Here is a 19,217-nt window from a genome sequence, read left to right as displayed (position 1 = left end):
GCTAGAAGTGCATGAAAAGTTTTTTGTGCCAATGGGAATGATTGAAAGTTTTGGTCAAATTTGTACATTTTTTTGCCAAAAACTGGCTCACCTTGTTTTTATGCATAGTAAATTTTGGACCAAAACTACCTTTAGTTAAAATGAACGGGCAAAAAAATATTTTTGAGGATGAAATAAAGCCTGCCTCATGTGTAGTGACCCGGAAATGCCCGAAAATCATCGGAAAGTGACCCGGAAATGTTCCCAAATCATCGAAAAGTGACCCAGAAATGTTCCCAAATCATCGAAAAGTGACCCCGAAATGTTCCCAAATCATCGAAAAGTGACATGGAAATGTTCCAAAATCATCGGAAAGTGACCCAAAATCAACCTAAAATAACCCGCAAGCGCCCAAATTCAACAGGAGGGAAATGCACTGAAATCATTTGACGAAAAACAAAAATACCTTTTTGGCCAAAAACTGGCTCGCCTTGTTTTTATGCATAGTACATTTTGGACCAAAACTACCTTTATTTAAAATGAACGGGCAAAAAAATATTTTTGATGATGAAATAAAGCCTGCCTCGTGTGAAGGTATAAAATCGGGCCCTTCCATTGACATCTTTCACCGCCCGAGGCTCTGAAACATGAACAATCCCTACTTTTGTCACATTTGCGCTCAAGGAAAGGATGCTAGTCATTTTTGTACGACGCCGTTTAGAAGATAAACGGATGACTTTAGGAAAAGTCATCCCATTTAGGGTGACAGAATGACATTTTAAAGTTGCTTTAATTGCTGTTAAATGTCAAATCGGTCGGTAATTGACTTAAAGGCTCCGTCAAGGCGAACGGGAGAGCTCGACTGCACGTCGAGGGGGTCAAACTCAAGGACTGGCTTTTAATCTTCAACGGAGGGGGGCGGAGGGGACGCATCAAGTCAAGTGCAGGTGTGAATGGAGTTGTGATCCGAATGGCAAATTTACGGGAGAGGATTGCGCTACTGAAGAAAAGAAATAAACGCCGCCCAAGATTCGGACTTTAATGTCATAGTTCGAATTTCGGACTTTGTTAGAAGAATTCTGACTTCAGTCTCGTAAATTCGACTCGGAATTCGAACCGTGATGTCAGAATCTTGGCCACCGTTTGCTGGAGGAAAAAATGGGGGTTTGATGGGAACATACTGAGTTTCAAGTGATCATTTGGACTTTCACGGTAGACTTTTGACTTCAAAACGCAGCAAACCAATTGATGAAAATTCCCCGTGGTAAGAATTTTCCGGCTAGGAATGTACCCCGCCACCCCCCCCACTCCCCCCGTTTTATTTGGACTAACGAACGTCAGAGCGCAGCAAAGTGGGTGAATGATGAAAGGCGGCCGGGTAAAGAGGCAAACCGGGCAGAATACGAACCAGCCAACGCCGACTGTTTACGTCGGCCTCCCTTAAGAGATGAATGGCGGCCATTAGCCGAATTGGGAAGCTGTCTCTTTTTCCGCCCAATCATAGAAATGGAGTTTTTGCCGGGCTCGGAGATGATTCACGAGGAAACCCGGCCATTTAAAAATGAAGAAGGATAAAAATATAACGAGCACCTTTGCCCGGAGGTCCGGCCGAGCCCGACGCTCTTTATTTTTAATGCCAGGAAAAACAAAAACACAGATGCTGAAAATTTGTTTTCCGAAAGACGCCATTCCTACTTTGGCTTTTTTAATGGGATTCGTTCATGCTTTGGGGTCTTATGGTGTTTTTTAATTAATGTCACAGCGATGGCATTTTTTTTTGCCTCTAGATACTGATTCCAACTCTGGTTTCTCCCCACATCCCCAAAACATGTTTGTGAGACCACCAAGAATCAACACTCCAAATTGTTACATTCTCCCTTGCGATTGGTTGGCAACCAACTCAACGGTGTCTCCCAGACATTTTTGAGGAAAAAAAATGCTATGGAAAATGAATGCATAGTGAAAAAACTAGTGATAAAATCATATGAAGCAAATCTAACCCCAAAACAAAAAGACTTTCCTTTCTATTATAAACATTTTTGTCTGATTCTTTTTAATTCGCTCGTTAAGAAAAAGATCAAATCAAGGCAAACAAATGTTATCAGCCCATATTTAGCCAAAAGTGCAGTTCTTCCAAGATTTGACAAAACATTATAATAGTAGTTTTGCTCCAAAAAAACTTACTTGCCTCCAAATGAATAGCAAATGAAGCAAAATTAACAATAAGTGACCCGGAAATGCCCGAAAATCATCGGAAAGTGACCCGGAAATGTTCGAAGATCATCGAAAAGTGACCCGGAAATGATCCAAAAACATCGGAAAGTGACCCAAAATCAACCTAAAATAACCCGCAAGCGCCCAAATTCAACAGGAGGGAAATGCATTGAAATCATTTGACGGAAAACAAAAATACCTTTCTATGTTCCAAAATCATTGGAAAGTAACCCGGAAATGTTCCAAAATCATCGGAAAGTGACCCGGAAATGTTCCAAAATCATCGGAAAGTGACCCAAAATCAACCTAAAATAACCCCAAGCGCCCAAATTCAACAGGAGGGAAATGCACTGAAATCATTTGACAAAAAACAAAAATACCTTTCTGGGTGACTTCCTGGTTATTGGTCACTTGTTGACAGTGGGAAATTTCCAAGTCACTTCCGGCTCGCTTTTTGTTGATGTTAAGTCCCTTTTCCACTACCTGTCCATGTTTAAACTCGCGCACCTTACGGTAAACCAATGGAAGCGTCCAATTAATAGACCTCGAAGTGCGATAAAGCGCTCTCCTGTTGCATTACGCAACAAAGAGTGATGAAAATCTTTTCATTTAACTCGCCGTTGGCACTTGAGACGTCTCGGGAGAAAAATCCTTTTTTTTTTTTGGTTTACCGAGAGCGATTCCGCAACACATCTGGGGAATACGCACTCTCCTTTCATTTCCTCGGCGCCAGTTTCACACGTGGGTCGGCCTGGGATGGAAAGATAATCAACAATAATCGACGTGGCGGACGAGCACAAAAAGCGCGGGCGACACAGCCGTGCTCTCGCTGTAAAAAGGGTCCATCTGCAATTTTGCATCACCGTTAGCCAATAAAGGTCTCCGGGGGTACCCGGGGATGACGACGGCCTGATAAAAGCGACCTTTGCGTGGTTACGCAGCAATTTCAGCGGGCCAATCGGGGTTGGAAATCAGGCCCGATCGCATAATTTTCATTGAATTGGAATCGGGGGTACCACGGACGTTTCGTCGCTGGACAGTTCGTCAATCAGACATTTCGTCGCCAGACATATCGTCGACGGACAATTCGTCGCCAGATTCGTTGCCGGACATTTTGCAACTTATTGATAATGTGTTTAATTTGGGACAATAATAGTATAAAATGTGGGATGGGCACGGGCGAGGCAAGTTTGAAAAACATGTACACACAACGCCAATAATACGCATCTTATTGATAGTTTTGATATTAGATATTTAGATATTAATGCTGTGACATTGTCAATGCAATGACAAACTCTCTCTCTCTCATGATTATAATTTTGAGAGCGAGAGATTACCTGGTTGATCGCTTTCAACAGTAAACTCTCTCTCTCTCTCTCTCTCTCTCTCTCTCTCTCTCTCTCTCTCTCTCTCTCTCTCTCTCTCTCATGATTATAATTTTGAGAGCGAGCGAATCCGGCGACGAATTGTCCGTCGACGAAATGTATTTTTTAATTATTAAGTCATTGGTCCCTTTCTATTGATTTGGGGGCATTTCCGGGCATGTCAAATCTGTATAAAGACTCATTTTATTCCGCTCTATTACTACTACTACTACTACTATTCATTAATTTCTCTTCTTAACTGCTTATCCGCCCCAAGGGTCCCAGGGGTGCTTGAGCCTATCCCAGCTACCAATGGGCACGAGTCGGGGTACACCCTGAACTGGTTGTCAGCCAATCCAATGTTATATTTGACATTTTAGGGCATTTCTACTTTTTTTTATTTTTATTTTGGTCCACTGACTGGTCACGTTCTGATCATTTTAGGCATTTCCAGGTCACTTTCTGCTCATTCGCTGATTTTGAGTCAGTTCCTGTGTCTTTTGGGATACCCCGTGGTCACTTCCTGTCCTCATTTGATCATTTCCTGTTGGTTTCTGGATGTTTCCAACTCAGTTTGATCATTTCTGCTTGGTTTTGGAACACTTACACGTCACTCCCTAATGATTTAGGGTTATTTGGTTAGTGTTTTGGGCACTTAATGGTTGGATGGTTGGCGCCGAATTAATTAGGCTATAGTACATAGCGCTTTGAATTTCTAGGATTAGTTCATCGCTGTGTTGTGCTGTAACAATTTCATTTTGGCTGCGTTCTGCCTGCTGCATGTGTTTTTTTTTCTTTGATTTTCCTGTTAGCAGATGGCTGTTCTTGTGACTGCCTCAGCGCACTCCAGCGGGCTTTGGACGAGAGAACGGCTCTAGTGGGATCCCAACATTCATGTTTTTTAATTCTTGGCAGCATCGTGAGATTTTTGTGCTGCGCTGGGCAAATGGCCGTCCCGCTTAGGCCTGATTGATTATGCGGCGGGCGCTCCCCGGGTCAAAGAGTTTGTCGCTGGATCTTAAGGAGCCATTCCAGCCTAATCCTTCAGACATTTTCTTACTGCCATCTCATTTGTTCAATCCATTTTCAATCGAAAGACTACAATGGTCGTCAGAATGACTAGTGATAGATTGATCAAATGACATCATGGATGATGTGAAATTCATCCTTTGAGTGTCAATCCCATATTTTGCCTTCCGATTCCAACACCTGTTATGCCTGTACTGCACTGATACCTTGTTTTTGGAGAAAAAATAATCACGGTGTATATATACGCAATTGAATATAGTCATTGGTATCAAGGCTTTTGGATTGGATAACTTTATTCATCCCGTATTCGGGAAATTTCATTGTGACAGTAGCAAGAAAAGGCATAGTTATAAGTTAGACAGTACAGTCAAAGGCTGCAGAACAACAAAGCAAAAGCAAAAAACACAAAGTACAAAGCAAATCAAAGTCAATGGGATCATTAAGAATCACCAAATCATTAAGACAGAAAAGCAGCAAAAACACAAAACGAGCTACGAGTTTCGGTGGCAAAAACGGATACACTCAAAAAGACCTAAAGTTGGACAAAAACTGGAATCACACACTGGAAGTCTTCCATAAGATTTTAACCTATAGGCTTCTATTCCAATCTATTTGAAGCGGGTTGGAGGGTTGAATTTTCATTGCTGCTATCCTTTCTGCTTCAATTGGATTGGACAACTACTAGCGATAAACAAAATGGGACTGTCATTTAATGATGTATCGCTACCGATACTACCCATTTTTTCATACTTGTTATTCATACTTGTTTTTCCACAAGTATTCCCCAGGCTGGCTTTGGAACTGACAGAAACATGAATACTGGTCCAAAGGCAGCCAGCGTTTGTAAGGAAATCCACGCCGCGTGGAGCCCAAGTAGGGCTCGTAACATGGACTCCAGAGGCTAATGCGTTTGGCTTTTCTGGATGATGACGAGTTATCCGCTGAGAGACGGCGCCATCTCCTGAGAAGGATTGAATGAAATTGTAGGGTTGGCTCCGAGCGATCTCTGCCAGCTTGATCGAGTAACGCTATCTTGCCGCCGATAAGCTGCGCTACAATACTCAAGTGCTACACTCGTCTGCGTGGAGAAGATGGGCTTTTAGCACATGGGCTATTTTAGAAAATGTCCTTGACTTTTACCTGAAAGATGAATGAAAAGCGGAAAACATCTAGAGTGAATATATTGATCGTCGCAGTTACGTTTTGTCGGTTTATTTTTTTTGCACTATTGTTGCGCCGGTGCCTATTCAAGGAAAGGGGAAGGCTGGCAACGAATTGTACAAATGTTTGAAATACTAACAAGTACATTTTCATTCACTGCCACCCTCCAAGTTCAAATGGATCAGATGTTGAATAGTGATAATCTCATTTATGCCACAGCAGAAAGATGAAAAGAGGCCTGGCATTGACATGGTTGGCTTCAAAAATGTGCTAATCCCTTTTTAAATAGCCTCCTAAGAGTAAACATTTTGTTTTTATGTTTCATTATTATTTATATTGTTAAGAAGTGATCCTTCCAAGGCACGATAGCAATTATGTTACATTTGAGTGTGCTCAATATACGTGTGTATATGTATGTGTGTATATATATACATATATATATATATATGTATATGTATGTGTATATATACATGCATGTGTATGTATATATGTATATATACATGCATGTGTATGTATATATGTATATATACATACATGTGTATGTATATATGTGTATGTATATATGTATATATATGCATATATATGTATGTATGTATGTATATATATGTATGTGTATATATATGTATGTGTATATATATGTGTATATATATGTATATATATGTATGTATATATGTATATAAGTGTATATATATGTGTATATATATGTATATATATATATGTATGTATATATGTATATAAGTGTATATATATGTATATATGTATGTATATATATGTATACATATATGTATGTATATATGTATGTATGTGTATATATATGTATATATGTATATATACATATATATACATACATATATATATATATACATATACGTGTATATATATACATATACGTGTATATATATATATGTATATATGTATGTATGTATTTTTATTTTTTATTTTCATTTTATTTATTTATTTTAATTCCACAGGAATGGATATTGGGAGAATTTTTTATTTAATTATGACATTAAGGTCGTGTGAATTATCTAGTGAGCTCAACAGTGTGGAATTTATGGAGAATTTATGAAGAGTAAATTTACAATTGTGTAGTCAGCGCTAAGGTAAATGTTATCATCGTCAAGTTAAAGGCCTCTGTCGCGGTCAAATCTTGGCACTAATTCGATACGTAGTGTGAAAGACAAGCGTGTCGGTGGCTACGCTAAATGTACTTCAACTGGCGGTGTACTTTGCGTGCCAGTGTTGCAAACAAATTAGGCTGCGGCTTTGTTGCAGGCAACAACAACAAGTCGATCTGATGTGACCGAACTGCCGTGACTGACTGCGTGTTGGCACAAAAAAATTCTCACTTGTCTCTGTTCTTGATTCTTCAGTCATCCTGAACTTAAACATTCAGACAAACCGACATATCGAACCAAAATACATCAAATACAAACTCGGGGGTCCACTAAAACCATTTTTGCTCCCAATACCGTTACCTGATTTATTCATTCATTCGTTTTCCATAGCGCTTATCTTCACAAGGGTAGATGGGGGTGCTGGAGTCTATCCCAGCCAACCACGGGCAGGAGTTGGGGGAACAAATAGACAAAGGGTGAAAGTCCACATTCAGTATTTTGCCTGTAAAGTATACATTCAAGCGGTGTTTTTCAAGGTGTCTTATTCTCGGCGCTAGGCCATTAATCCAAGTTAATTGAATCAATGCACGTTGCAGCGCCTTGTCTCAGGGATGCGCCGCCGCAACTAAGATGTTCGGCCATTCGACGTCTGCGTCTGATGGTCCTGATGTGACAAAACGATCATCAATTCAAGGCGCTGGATTCGATTGTCCATTGCCGTCGTCGTGACATTCTTTTTGAATTCCATTATGGCTCTCAAAAATACTGTTAGGCGTTTCCAGAAGCTGTTTTAACTTCCGTTTGTGTACAGTGGGTCCTTGATTTACGACCGACTTCCGTTCCGAAGTCAGGCAAATTTCCGCACAAGTTGGATTTTGTTGTTCAAGTAGAGGTTTACACCAGAATACCAAGCGAAATACATCGGTTGCTGTATTTCCCAATATTGCTGGGAGGTTTCTTTGCTACCGCAAGAAAAACAACTAAATTGTAGAACAGTGCTCCTGCTAATCTAAGGCCTTTAGTTTAGCAAGCTTAGTTGAGCTACTACTTTTGCAGCAACTTCACTAAACAACGGCCAATTGGTTGTCTTTCCTAGCATGCCTTCTCGGTTTGGGCTGATTTTCAGCTTACTGACGGCCCAGTTAGCTAGGCTGTAGAACCTTGATTATTATTTGTTTCAAGTTAGCACGTCAAGGCTCATTTTCTCGAGTGTATCTCGATTTAAGGAAAGCTCTATTTACCTCTGCCATGACTTGCAACAATGTCCCATTGAGCCACTTTTTCATAATGTGACACTAAGAACATCTTTTTTTTGGGCTATTCATTGACAGTCATACATCAGTGTTAGTCAACGGCTACAATGCTTTTGTCATTTGATTGGAATGCATTAGTCAGCACTTCTTGCAAAGTATATTCAACCCAGAGCCGTTTTCAATCACCTGCTAGTGCATAACCATCCCAGTAATACATTATGCTGTTCTTTTCAGCAAAATAATGTCTTCATTTTGGACTCCAGCCCGAAAGGCAATTCAGTCAGCGTGTCGCTCCGCCGTAGGTAAAATCACCACAGCAAAACGAATGTCCTCAAATGTCCCCTCCTGGACTTTAGTTTCTTTAACAATCGCGAGTGCTCATTAGCGCATATCTCGCAGGGCAGAGCGTTTCAGACATTACTGGTATAGGATTGGTTTTTTTTTGGCGACACTATTAGAGTCTTACATTTTGCTCAGCAGTTGTGACGTGCTCATGTCAAAGCGCCTGATTAAAAATGCGTCTCAAACGTATTCGACATCAGTCATAACAAGAGGGGGGAACAAGCTGCTCTATAATTTCGTGTATTGATGTGTATTATGTATTGTATTTTTCCAGAGTATGGATAAATCACTGGAGTATACGTTGCATTTTTAGGAAGGCAATTTTTGCTTTCGTTAGGAACCAAAAACAACAGGCTAAATAGGCATCTGCTAACATAACCCTTTTTCAGAAAACTATAGTAAAAAAAACAATATAGGAGGCCGTTAGAGGTCAGACATAAGTTAGTCCGACTTGAGTATTAGTCGCTGTCCCAGTCAAACTGTAGCGACACCAGCCTTATCATCTCAACACACCTTTTTTGGTCCTTACTTTGCTGCCAGGCCTCCTTCCCCGCCTTGACAAATACTTGGTCCTCCTCCTCCATGTATCAAGGTTAATTGTGTGAGCATAATGCAATGCTCCCTAATTAGCAGGTGCGTGTTGTGAATTCCTCATACGGAGTGAAATAATTGTTTGCATTCGTTACAGCACTTAGCGCTCAACGCCCATGTCCTACTTAAGTAACCCCATTCAAGCTACTGTACCGCTCGGAGAAATAACCCCAAAATGTGCAAAGTATTCGCCCTCAATTGCTACTTTTCACATTGACATTTTTGATTAAAAACTCCGTGTGCGGTCGATTGGTCGCCGGTCTTTTGGTCGCCCCGACCGCGACAACGGGCGACCAAAAGACCGGCAACCAAAAGACCGACGACCAAAAGACCGGCGACAAAACAAGGTAAGACAACACGGTCTATGCATCAATAAAAGCCAACAATGGCCATGAGCAGTTTCACTGAGGCGATGTGTGAGTGTATGAGTTTGTATGTACATGCGTTGTCCCTTTAAGAAGCTATGTCAGTCAGGGTCTTAATAAGTTCTCCAACAAAAAACAATAAAAGTCCGGGAAATTTGGAGCTTTTCTGTAGCCTAATAATTACTTGGGCATTAAGTTTGACTAAATAGTCATTCGCAGTTTGTATTTAGGGAATTTGAGCAACAATTTACCGTAATTACTCGAATATAACGCGCACTCGAAAATAACACGCAGGTATAACTTTGGGCCAAAAAAATCTGGAAAAACGCAGTACTCGAATATAGTGCGCACCTAAAATTTCCCGCTGACGAAAATCAGAAATCTTACCTTTTTTTCTTCGTTTCACGATTGTTTTGTTCAAACAAATTTATTCATTAGAATCCTTCAAATGAAAAGTTCCTCTCTCTCTTTGTCTGTCCTCTCATACATCTCTTCGTTGAGAATCCTATCAACGTCCACGCTTCCTTCATCCACTTCCTCTTCCTCCCACAACACATCATCCGATTGGCTTTACGAGATGACGTAAAATCCGTGCGTCAAAGTGAGTTTGACAATGCTTTTTTCGATCGAAAATTTGTAATTTATTTTAGTTATTGATTATAACACTGAACTGAGAGAGGGTGAACTGAGACGGGTACGAGGCTAGAGGGGGGCAGTGGTGGTCTCGGCTTCACGAGATGACGTAAAATCCGTGCGTCGGCTCTACGAGATGACGTAAAATCCGTGCGTCAAAGTGAGTTTGACAATGCTTTTTTCGATCGAAAATTTGTAATTTATTTTAGTTATTGATTATAACACTGAACTGAGAGAGGGTGAACTGAGACGGGTACGAGGCTAGAGGGGGGCAGTGGTGGTCTCGGCTTCACGAGATGACGTAAAATCCGTGCGTCGGCTCTACGAGATGACGTGAAATCCGTGCGTCAAAGTGAGTTTGACAATGCTTTTTTCGATCGAAAATTTGTAATTTATTTTATTCAATTCAATTTCAATTCAATTTATTTGGCAAGAAAAAGCACCAGGCTAAGGGCCATGTAACAAGACACAAAAAAAATAAATTAAAAAAAAAAAAAAAAAAAAAAAAAAAAAAAAAATTAGTTTTTGATTATAACACGCACCCCCAACTATTGGAATTAATTATTTTGCAAAAACCTGCGTGTTATATTCGAGTAATTACGGTAAATGGAAATTATCACTTACCTTCCGGGGGACCAAAAGACCGGCGACCAAAAGACCTGCGACCAAAAGATCGGCGACCAAAAGATCGGCGACCAAAAGATCGGCGACCAAAAGACCGGCAACCAATCGACCGTGTACCAAAAACTCACGGACATCGATGGGGGCCATGAGTGGCAGACAATTAGTTAACGATGATTCCAGCCACTTTTCATGAATGAATATTTTTGATATTTTAATCAACAGAATGATACTGTAAAAAATGCATTTTGTTCAAATAATACTGTAATGGTGGTCATGAATAAAATAGCAATTTTACTGTTGGGGGGGAAAAATCTAATATCTTTTTTTCCTTAATTATATTTTTTAAAGTACATTATTATTATTCAATAATTAAATTTAATGCAGTAAGAACATTTTTTACTTTTTTTTAGGTATTTGCAATTTTTTTGTCTAATCAACACATTTGTACTTTCCCGTTTGTTGCAGAAATGCCTGAAATTGAACGTGGATGCTCCCATCTGGCGCGCCAAGCAGAGGATCTTGTGCACGCTCAACCAGAGCCTGAAGGACGTGCTCAACTACGGCTTGTTTCAGCCGGCGTACAACGGCAAGGCCGGCAAGTTTCTGGACGAGGAGAGACAGCTGAGGGAATACCCTTTCCCTTCCCTTGCTCCCGTTCCGTATCTGGAGGTAGGACAACCGCCTGCTTTTCCTCAAACCACAACAAACCATCAAAATAGCAACAAAACCGAGTGCATTTTTCATTCAAGATAAGAATAATAAGTCATTCAACCCTAGCCGACAGCTTTTCAAACGTTAAAGGGCGAGTGAGTCATGACAAAAATACATAAATTTAACCATTATTATAATCATTTCTTCACATTACTCTTCATGTTTGGTGTTTCTAAGTATTTTTTTATTATAATTATAGTGAAATTGCATTGGACATGTAATACCATCAATTGCAGTGAAAGTGAAGTTTCCCTTATTCCCTTTTTTCACGTTTTTGACCTAAAAGTCCTTTCTTTCGACTTAAAACTCCATTCAATCAAGCAAATACACATTTATAGCCGAGCTGCCTATCATGATGTATTTTAAACAAAGATTTATTATAATAATGAGTCCGAGTATATAGTGGCGTCAATGTCAGTGAAAACGGAATCACGCCATGCCAGCCTTGACTATCTATAACTGTCAATGCCACTGAAAGCTACAAGGGCTGTAAATAATGTGTATATATAGTATGTAAAAATATCTATACATTATTCGTCTATTTATTTGAAAGCAACTTTGCCGACAAAGAGTGCATAAACGTGAATAAAATCACCAGCAAGAGAGCTCCATCATTGCAATTGACAGTCCAGTCCGTTTGAACGTCAGGTCATTCGCCGCCAAACCCTCCTCGTTTAAATAGATTGGACGCCTCGCTGTGAGGAACTCATTTCAAGTCTTTGAATTCTAACTGGCACGTCATCGGATGTCAGTCGCGGTCGTCGACGGCGCGGAAAGATCCGTCTTTTCCACCAGTGAAGACCAGCGAAACGCTTGATGGAACAAATGATGTGGAACTCATCTCATCCTGTCAGTCAGGCTCGCCTCGGGGAAGCCAGCGCGGGTCAATCAATGCCAACGCTCGTAAAAACACGCCACGACGGCCCCAGCAGACCTTTTTGCTCTCAAAGGAAAACCAATAGAAACGTGTGGAGCGCAGATCAAACTGTCATTTTTTTTTTTGCATTTTTGTAACTTGTCGTTCTTTTGTATCCTGAGACCAAATTTTCCTATTGAAGCGTTTCCAAACCTGAATATTTTGTATGTAGAGACTTTTGTAATTAGAGGTACCGCTATGTACAGATGTACCTCGAGATACGAGCTTAATTCGTTCCGGGACTGAGCTCGTATGTCGGTTTACTCGTAACTCAAATGAACGTTTCCCATAGAAATGAACTAAAAACAAATTAATTCGTCCCAACCCTCTGTAAAAACACCAAAAACAGGACATTTTTATTTGTTCTAATTCGCCATCTATTAACAATGTAACACATAACTAGTGGTTTAATAGTACTAAAATGTGTTTAATAGTACTAAAACTTGATGGATTTCACGGAGGGTAGAGAGAGACGCACAGAGAAAGAGGGGGGGGGGGGGACTTTTTGCACGGCAACACGCTTGTAACATAACATAAACAAATTTAAATGAATTTGGATTACGATGCAGACACTCAAAAATAAATTTAATCTAACCTTACACTAAACTTAATTCTAATTTTGTTTTAAATTTTGATACCTTTCTTCTCACTGGTTGGCTCTATTTGCCCTGCCTCCACCCTGACTTTCAGATGCCACCTATCGAGGGTTGTTTGCTGTTGTATTCCCTTCATAATATTCCCCAAATGATGCACACAAATGTCCTCACAAAAGGATAACGCACGACCACTTGCCAACGAGAAGTAGTATATACGCCATTCGCACTGACTAACGGGAAAAAAACACTGAAAAAATGCAACGCTCCGCCCAGTGCTCGTAGACACATTACACGAGGGAGTTGCGACCAGAAAGACGCGTCCGCCGTATGCTCATATATCAAAATTTGTCTCGTATCTCAAGATAAATATTCACCCGAAATTTTACTCATATCTCAAATTGCTCGTATGCCGGGGCACTTGTATGTTGAGGTACAACTGTAGTACAACTCTCTCTATAGATAGATAGCGTACAGTAGTATTGTTTTTCTGTTCACAGTGCCTCATTTTTCTCCAGTGCCACTTTCTAGAAAAAACAATCTATTTGTTCTAAAACCATGCAGTGGCAATTGAGTGCAAATCATCCATATAGGAAGATCCAATGTTTTGACAGTTCCAAGCTGTATTTTTTTCCTAGGCACTGTATGATCTGGCCTCTGTTTGCGTTTCAGTTCCGCTACAAAAGACGTGTCTACACTCAATCCTACCTTGATGAGAAGCAACTGTCCAAGCTCCACACAAAGGTAAGGGCGCACGGCTATCAATCGTTTTGACATTTTCTTTAGCTTTTTGTGACGACTATCTTCAGCTTGTAGCCCATTTTGATGAATAATTCTGGGAGATGTGATTTTTTAAAGGTTGAAGTGTTTGTCTCAGTGGTTTTCCACTGTAAAAAAAACTAAATCAAGGGCCCTGTTAACGCTCCGCAGTGCTCGGAGTTGTTTATTCATTTGGACTTAAACGGCGGTCTCTGTCAGCCTGACGTCGGGCAGATGGAGTTTTTCGTGCGCAGAATGTTGATGAAATGAAACGGGAAAAGCCATTTTGCTCAAATGATGAATATTTACTCGCCGGAGGGGACAGTTGCAGCTTTGGATTTGAGATTAGCAAAGCGTTAAAGATGAAGGGTCATGTCTTATAACATGGGTGCTTTGAGTACAGGGAGTAGTTTTTGCACTTTCTGTTGGGGACCAGGTTACTCGCGTGTTAATTTCTGTTCGTTTTGGGCCACTTGCGGATGATTTTGGGGCATTCTCGAGACCTTTTTGGGACACTTTAAATTTTGGATGATTTCTTGTTGATTTTAAGGCATTTTGGAGTCACTTCTGGGTCCGTTGCTGTTGTTTTGGGTGACTTTTTGCTGTTCTTGAGGTGAGAATTTGGATTATTTTTTGTTGGTTTTAAGACATTTGAATCACTTCTAGTTTCCTTGCTGTTGATTTTGGGTGACTTTTTTTTACTGTTCTTGAATTGAGATTTTGGATTATTTTCTGTTTATTTTAAAACATTTGAATCACTTCTGGTTTCCTTGCTGTTGATTTTGGGGGACTTTTTTGTACTGTTCTTGAGTTTAGATTTTTGATTATTTATTGTGTATTTTAAGACATTTCTGAGTCACTTCTGGGTCCTTTGCTGTTGTTTTGGGTGACTTTTTGCCATTCTTGAGTCGAGAATTTGGATTAGTTTTTGTTGGTTTTAAGACATTTGAGTCACTTCTGGTTCCCTTGCTGTTTGATTTTAGGTCATATTTTGCTGGCTTTAGGCATCTTCAGGTCACTTTCTGTCATTTTTGCTTACTTCTTATTGTTATAGGACATTTTCAGGTTACTTTTGGAGGGATGATGGCTAGACTTCTTGTACATTTTGGATTCTTCCTGGTTGATTTTAGATTGTTGATTGTTTCTTGTTGATTTTTGCACAAATGCTCAGTTGGAACACCAGCTGGAATGAAAATAGTGTCTACCAATGAAGCTAGCTTGCTGGTGTTTCACCTACTTTAGCATCATGGAGTTTAGGCGCCATGGGCCAAAGTTCAAAATGAGGTCATAATTAATGGACCCCAAAGCGTGCAATTGCTTCCTCTCTGTCCTGATTAGCCAGCGTGGAATATTTGCCCATTTGTTTGGACGCTAAACTGCCAGAAAAACCTTGTGCGTGGCCACATCCTATAACACAGAGAGCCCTTTAGTAACGCACTATTTGGCAACGTGGTCATAACGCCGTTTCAGTCCGACCCGATTCCGAGCCGCGCTAATGTTACGTTTTTCGGCGCGTGCGGTAATTAGCAGCAGCCGGGCGTAAATAAACACGGGAGCCGAGCCAAGTCGTCGGGAGTGCACAAAAGGCGATATTTTAATTGGAGATCTTCATATTTCACTCGCTCCGATCTTCCCACATACGCCTTGAAGTTGTGAGTGGCTCATTGTGTTGCGAATGGAAATTCCCGCATTGCTCGAAATGTAACCCAGTGACAGACAGTGAATGGAAAATGCAACAATGCGCACTGTAGCATGGGATTTGCAAATGACGTAGTGGTGGCTAGTGTATGCTCATACGTGGGATTTGCAATACGTCGGTGTCCAACACAATTCATGTGAACTACGAAAAGCAGATTCTGGAGAAATTGGTTCATTCGCCACTGACAGTCAAAACAAATCGGACATCCAGCAACGTCAATGGCACCGAAAAGTGAGCGTTCAAAGCCGGGTAAATTGGACCGATGTCAATGGCAGGCAATGAGTTTTAATAATATACATCTTTGTAAGTTTTAGTGTACTTGGGAATAAAAAAAAACTTGTATAGTAAATGATATTGACATTAAAGTGGAAAATAGGAATTAATCCTTTTTTTGTGTTTTTAAACCGTTTTTTTTTTTTAAATTAAAATAATTTTACAAAAATGTTAAGATTTTTTTTCTCCAAAAAGGCCTAAAAAGATCAATATTCTCTGTAGGCAATGAGTTTTAATTATATAAAATAAAAAGTTTTAGTGTACTTGGGGATAAAAAAAAAACTTGTTTTTCCATTTAGAAAAGGAAAGACAGTAAATGATAGTGACAAAAGTGGAAAATAGGAATTAATCCTTTTTTTGTGTTTTAAACCATTTCTTAATTAAAATAATTTTACAAAAATTTAAACACTAGAAAAAAATGCACTTTTAATTATTATTATTTTCTCTAAAAAGGCCTAAAAACATTAATATTCTCTGTACTGTATAATCTTCATTTGAATTTTCGCATGAAAGATGAAGTGGAGAAAGTGGATTTACTTTGGCGGGTCGCACAAAGTCATGTAGCACCCGGGCTTCCACTTTGACACAAGTGCTCTAGCGTATGCGTGGGGGGAAGCGCTTGTGTGTGTGTGTGCGAATGTGTGTGTGTGTGCGAATGTGTGTGTGTGTGTGTGTGTGTGTGTGTGTGTGTGCGTGTATGTGTGTGTGTGTGTGTGTGAGATAGGGGCCATGTGAATGTCCATGTGCTACTTTGACAAGCCGGCCAGTGAGAGAGCGGGCAGCGAGAGGGGGCTGACGGGTCCAAGGCGGGAGTAGGAGGACTCGGCGGGCCGGCATGCGGTCGCGGCTCGGGGAGCGCGGATGACCTAGGAGGCCCCGAGCGTGTGCCAAATGGGGTCCGCTCTGGGCCGAAGTCGAGCGAGGGGGAGCAAAGAAAGCGGGAAGGCCAACGTCAATAGTAAGGTAGTCCGTCTTTTTGCTTCGTCCCTCTCCGCTGACTTTGATGTGCAGAAGCTCGCCGCTACCTGTCAAGTGGCTTTCCTCCCTCTTCTTGTCACGCACGAGCGACGGCTTTTCCGACAACTTGTCTCAAAAGCCAGCGTGATTGCCAACGCGCCCGCGCGCCCGCACGCCAGCCAGAATGTTAATGCGTCTCTGCCGGTCGGCGCGCTTAAATGCGGACAGGCGTCGCTCGTTTGGCTAAAGTCGCGGTCGCCTAGCGCCGTTTTGTGGTCTGATCCGGCAAAAGCTGATGTCCAATCAGCGTCTGGATCACAGAATTTCAAAATAAGTCACACCATGTCTATAATTTTACACTTCTCTTTTTCCTAATATTACACCAAATGTTGATGCTGACCTTCCATCGCCAAAGCGAACCAAACAACTAAAATAGATTTTATCTCATGTTTCGATTTGAATCCTGTAATAGGGCAATGTATGATTTAATTTTGGTAATCATGTGACTACACAAAAATAAGTTTTGGGTTGATTCAGACCTTGCATCGTCAAAGGCGTCAGTCGGTGAAACCATCCACTTTAACCTAAAAAATAATAATATGATGACGGGGAAAAAAGAAAAATCATGGCCGCTCTGAAAGGCAGCACGAGGGTCCGCTTGTTTGCCCAGGAGGGAGGATTCCTACGGGGGTGCCGGGGCTGTCACAACTCTTGGCATGAACGTGCTAAATTCCTACCGCTGATGTGACGTCGGTGTCAGATGACCATCAGAGTTTTAAACTGTTTTTGGACAAAGAAAAAGCTAGCAAGTTATAGATAGGCTAACATTTAGCATCTACGCCCGATTCCATTTGACTGGCAGGGCAAACGGGGAGCAATGGGTTAATATTAGGGCGCTTACTTGTAAGTTTTAAGTAAGATCAGATCACTTCCTGTTGATTTTGGGTCACTTCCAGCACTTTTGGGGGCTCGGGCTCGCCGCATGTACATTTTGCATCATTTCCTGTTGATTTTACGGGATTTTCGGGTGACATCATCTGGGTTGCTTGAATTTGGAGATCACGTCTTATTGATTTTGGGTCACTTTCTGCGGGTTTTGGATCACATAAAGGCTACTTTCTGCTCTTTTTACAACGCAATTTCTACATAAATTGAATTTCTATTTTCTCAAACTACGATGTGAAAACACATCCCAACTTCACGGCTTTCTTAAAAATATCAGATTACCTTTTATTACGACTTATTTTAATATGATGACTTTTTTTTTCCTCCAACTTGGAAATTCACTCTGGCAAAATTACAATATAAATCTCGTCATATTATGACTTTCACGCTGTCTATCGTAACAACATCTTGAAGCAGGTAAACTTTGAGAATCTTCATTTGATGATTCTTGTTGATCAGAGCAATTTCTGGCAATTGAGTTTGCTTTCAAACCAAGCGTAAGACTTTTTTAATGGGTTGGTTTGCCCTAGCACTCTTTTCAGCTACAAAGGGATCAAAAAATAAAGACTTTGTGGATGTGGCTGGGGCATATCGTTAAGGGCCCGGGGTGTTATTTTCCATATGGCCTGATTCCAGAGCGTAGTGAACAAACAATCAATTTCCTCTTCTCCCCCACCCACACACACACACACACACACACACACAACTCCCACTGACTGAAGTGACACATTTAAATAGGATTTAAACTCTGGGAGTCAAGTGTGCTGGGTAAATACTGCAAACTACACGAGGCAAATGGCGCGCAAACTTGTTGTGTTTGGGAAGTCGACCTGGGAAAGCATTGATTAGTTTTATCGAACGCCTCCACGTTTTCTTGTATGTAAGGCAAAATTGTGTGGCTATTTTATTTTTTTAATGATCTGGCTACGCATGCATTTATTAAAACAAAAATATGGGATCAGTTTCCAGCAAATGGTGCTGAAAAAAAATGCAACGCAATCATTTGCTTTATAGCTGTAGATTTTATCACTAAAGTAGGCGTCCAAGCCAGTTGAAGTGGGAGGATTTGTTCATTTGCTGCCACCCTCCCACTTCAAATGGATTGGACATCTAACCCCCATTAAGGGTAGCCAATGAGTTAAGTCAGTTTACCGTGCGCTTTTGCTAACCTCGATACAAGCTTATTGTTGGGGTTATTCTGGGATATTATTATATATGTGCATATTAGTCATTATATGTATATGTGATACATTAAATCATTATAAGCAGACGAAAGCTCAGTATAACAAGAACACTCCCCCCACAGCTGGCTCCGAGGACATTTAATTGTTTTTAGGACTATTGACCTGACAGATCACCAAGTTCCGGCCCAAGGACTGTTGATCTGAGTTCGCAATAAAGATCTGTGAAGGACTCTTAAATTGCTTTGACTTGGATTCCGGCAGATGGCGATAATCGAATCAACTTCCGAAAATACTCGCATATTGTATCTAAATACGATCCGCTCGGTTCACCTTGTATGGAAATTATTATGCTTACTTGTGCAAATTCTTACGCAGTTGTTCTTGGTTTCCGACCTGATATGCAATTGTTGTGGCAGTTGTTTTTTGACCTTTATTGTGTTATTCGCTTATGCAATTGGATTGAATAGATAACCTTGTAATTGATGTGCCCGATGCCTTCCTTGTATT

The 19,217-nt window shown here is 40.7% G+C and overlaps 1 protein-coding gene across 15 annotated transcripts in view; it reads left to right on the top strand.

Annotated features, from left to right (window-relative positions):
* The window catches only part of shank3a (SH3 and multiple ankyrin repeat domains 3a), an 80,354-nt gene that overhangs the window by 6,248 nt on the left and 54,889 nt on the right, over positions 1-19,217 (top strand). For 14 of the 15 annotated variants that reach the window (XR_013299530.1, XM_077595746.1, XM_077595745.1 and 11 more), the window contains exons 3-4: positions 11,139-11,342; positions 13,566-13,637. Coding sequence is in view for 14 of the 15 variants with exons in the window: in XM_077595746.1 (XP_077451872.1) it covers positions 11,139-11,342; positions 13,566-13,637 (276 nt within the window). In the remaining variant the exon portion in view is untranslated. Of the gene's footprint in view, positions 1-11,138; positions 11,343-13,565; positions 13,638-16,406; positions 16,588-19,217 lie in introns of those variants that run through there. The other variant, XM_077595747.1, reaches the window with a different exon arrangement.

This window comes from Stigmatopora argus, chromosome 3 (assembly GCF_051989625.1).
Source record: "Stigmatopora argus isolate UIUO_Sarg chromosome 3, RoL_Sarg_1.0, whole genome shotgun sequence".
NCBI classification, from domain to species: Eukaryota; Metazoa; Chordata; class Actinopteri; order Syngnathiformes; family Syngnathidae; genus Stigmatopora; species Stigmatopora argus.
Note: the sequence above shows the minus strand (reverse complement) of the source record. Positions and strands in the feature narration are given on the sequence as shown.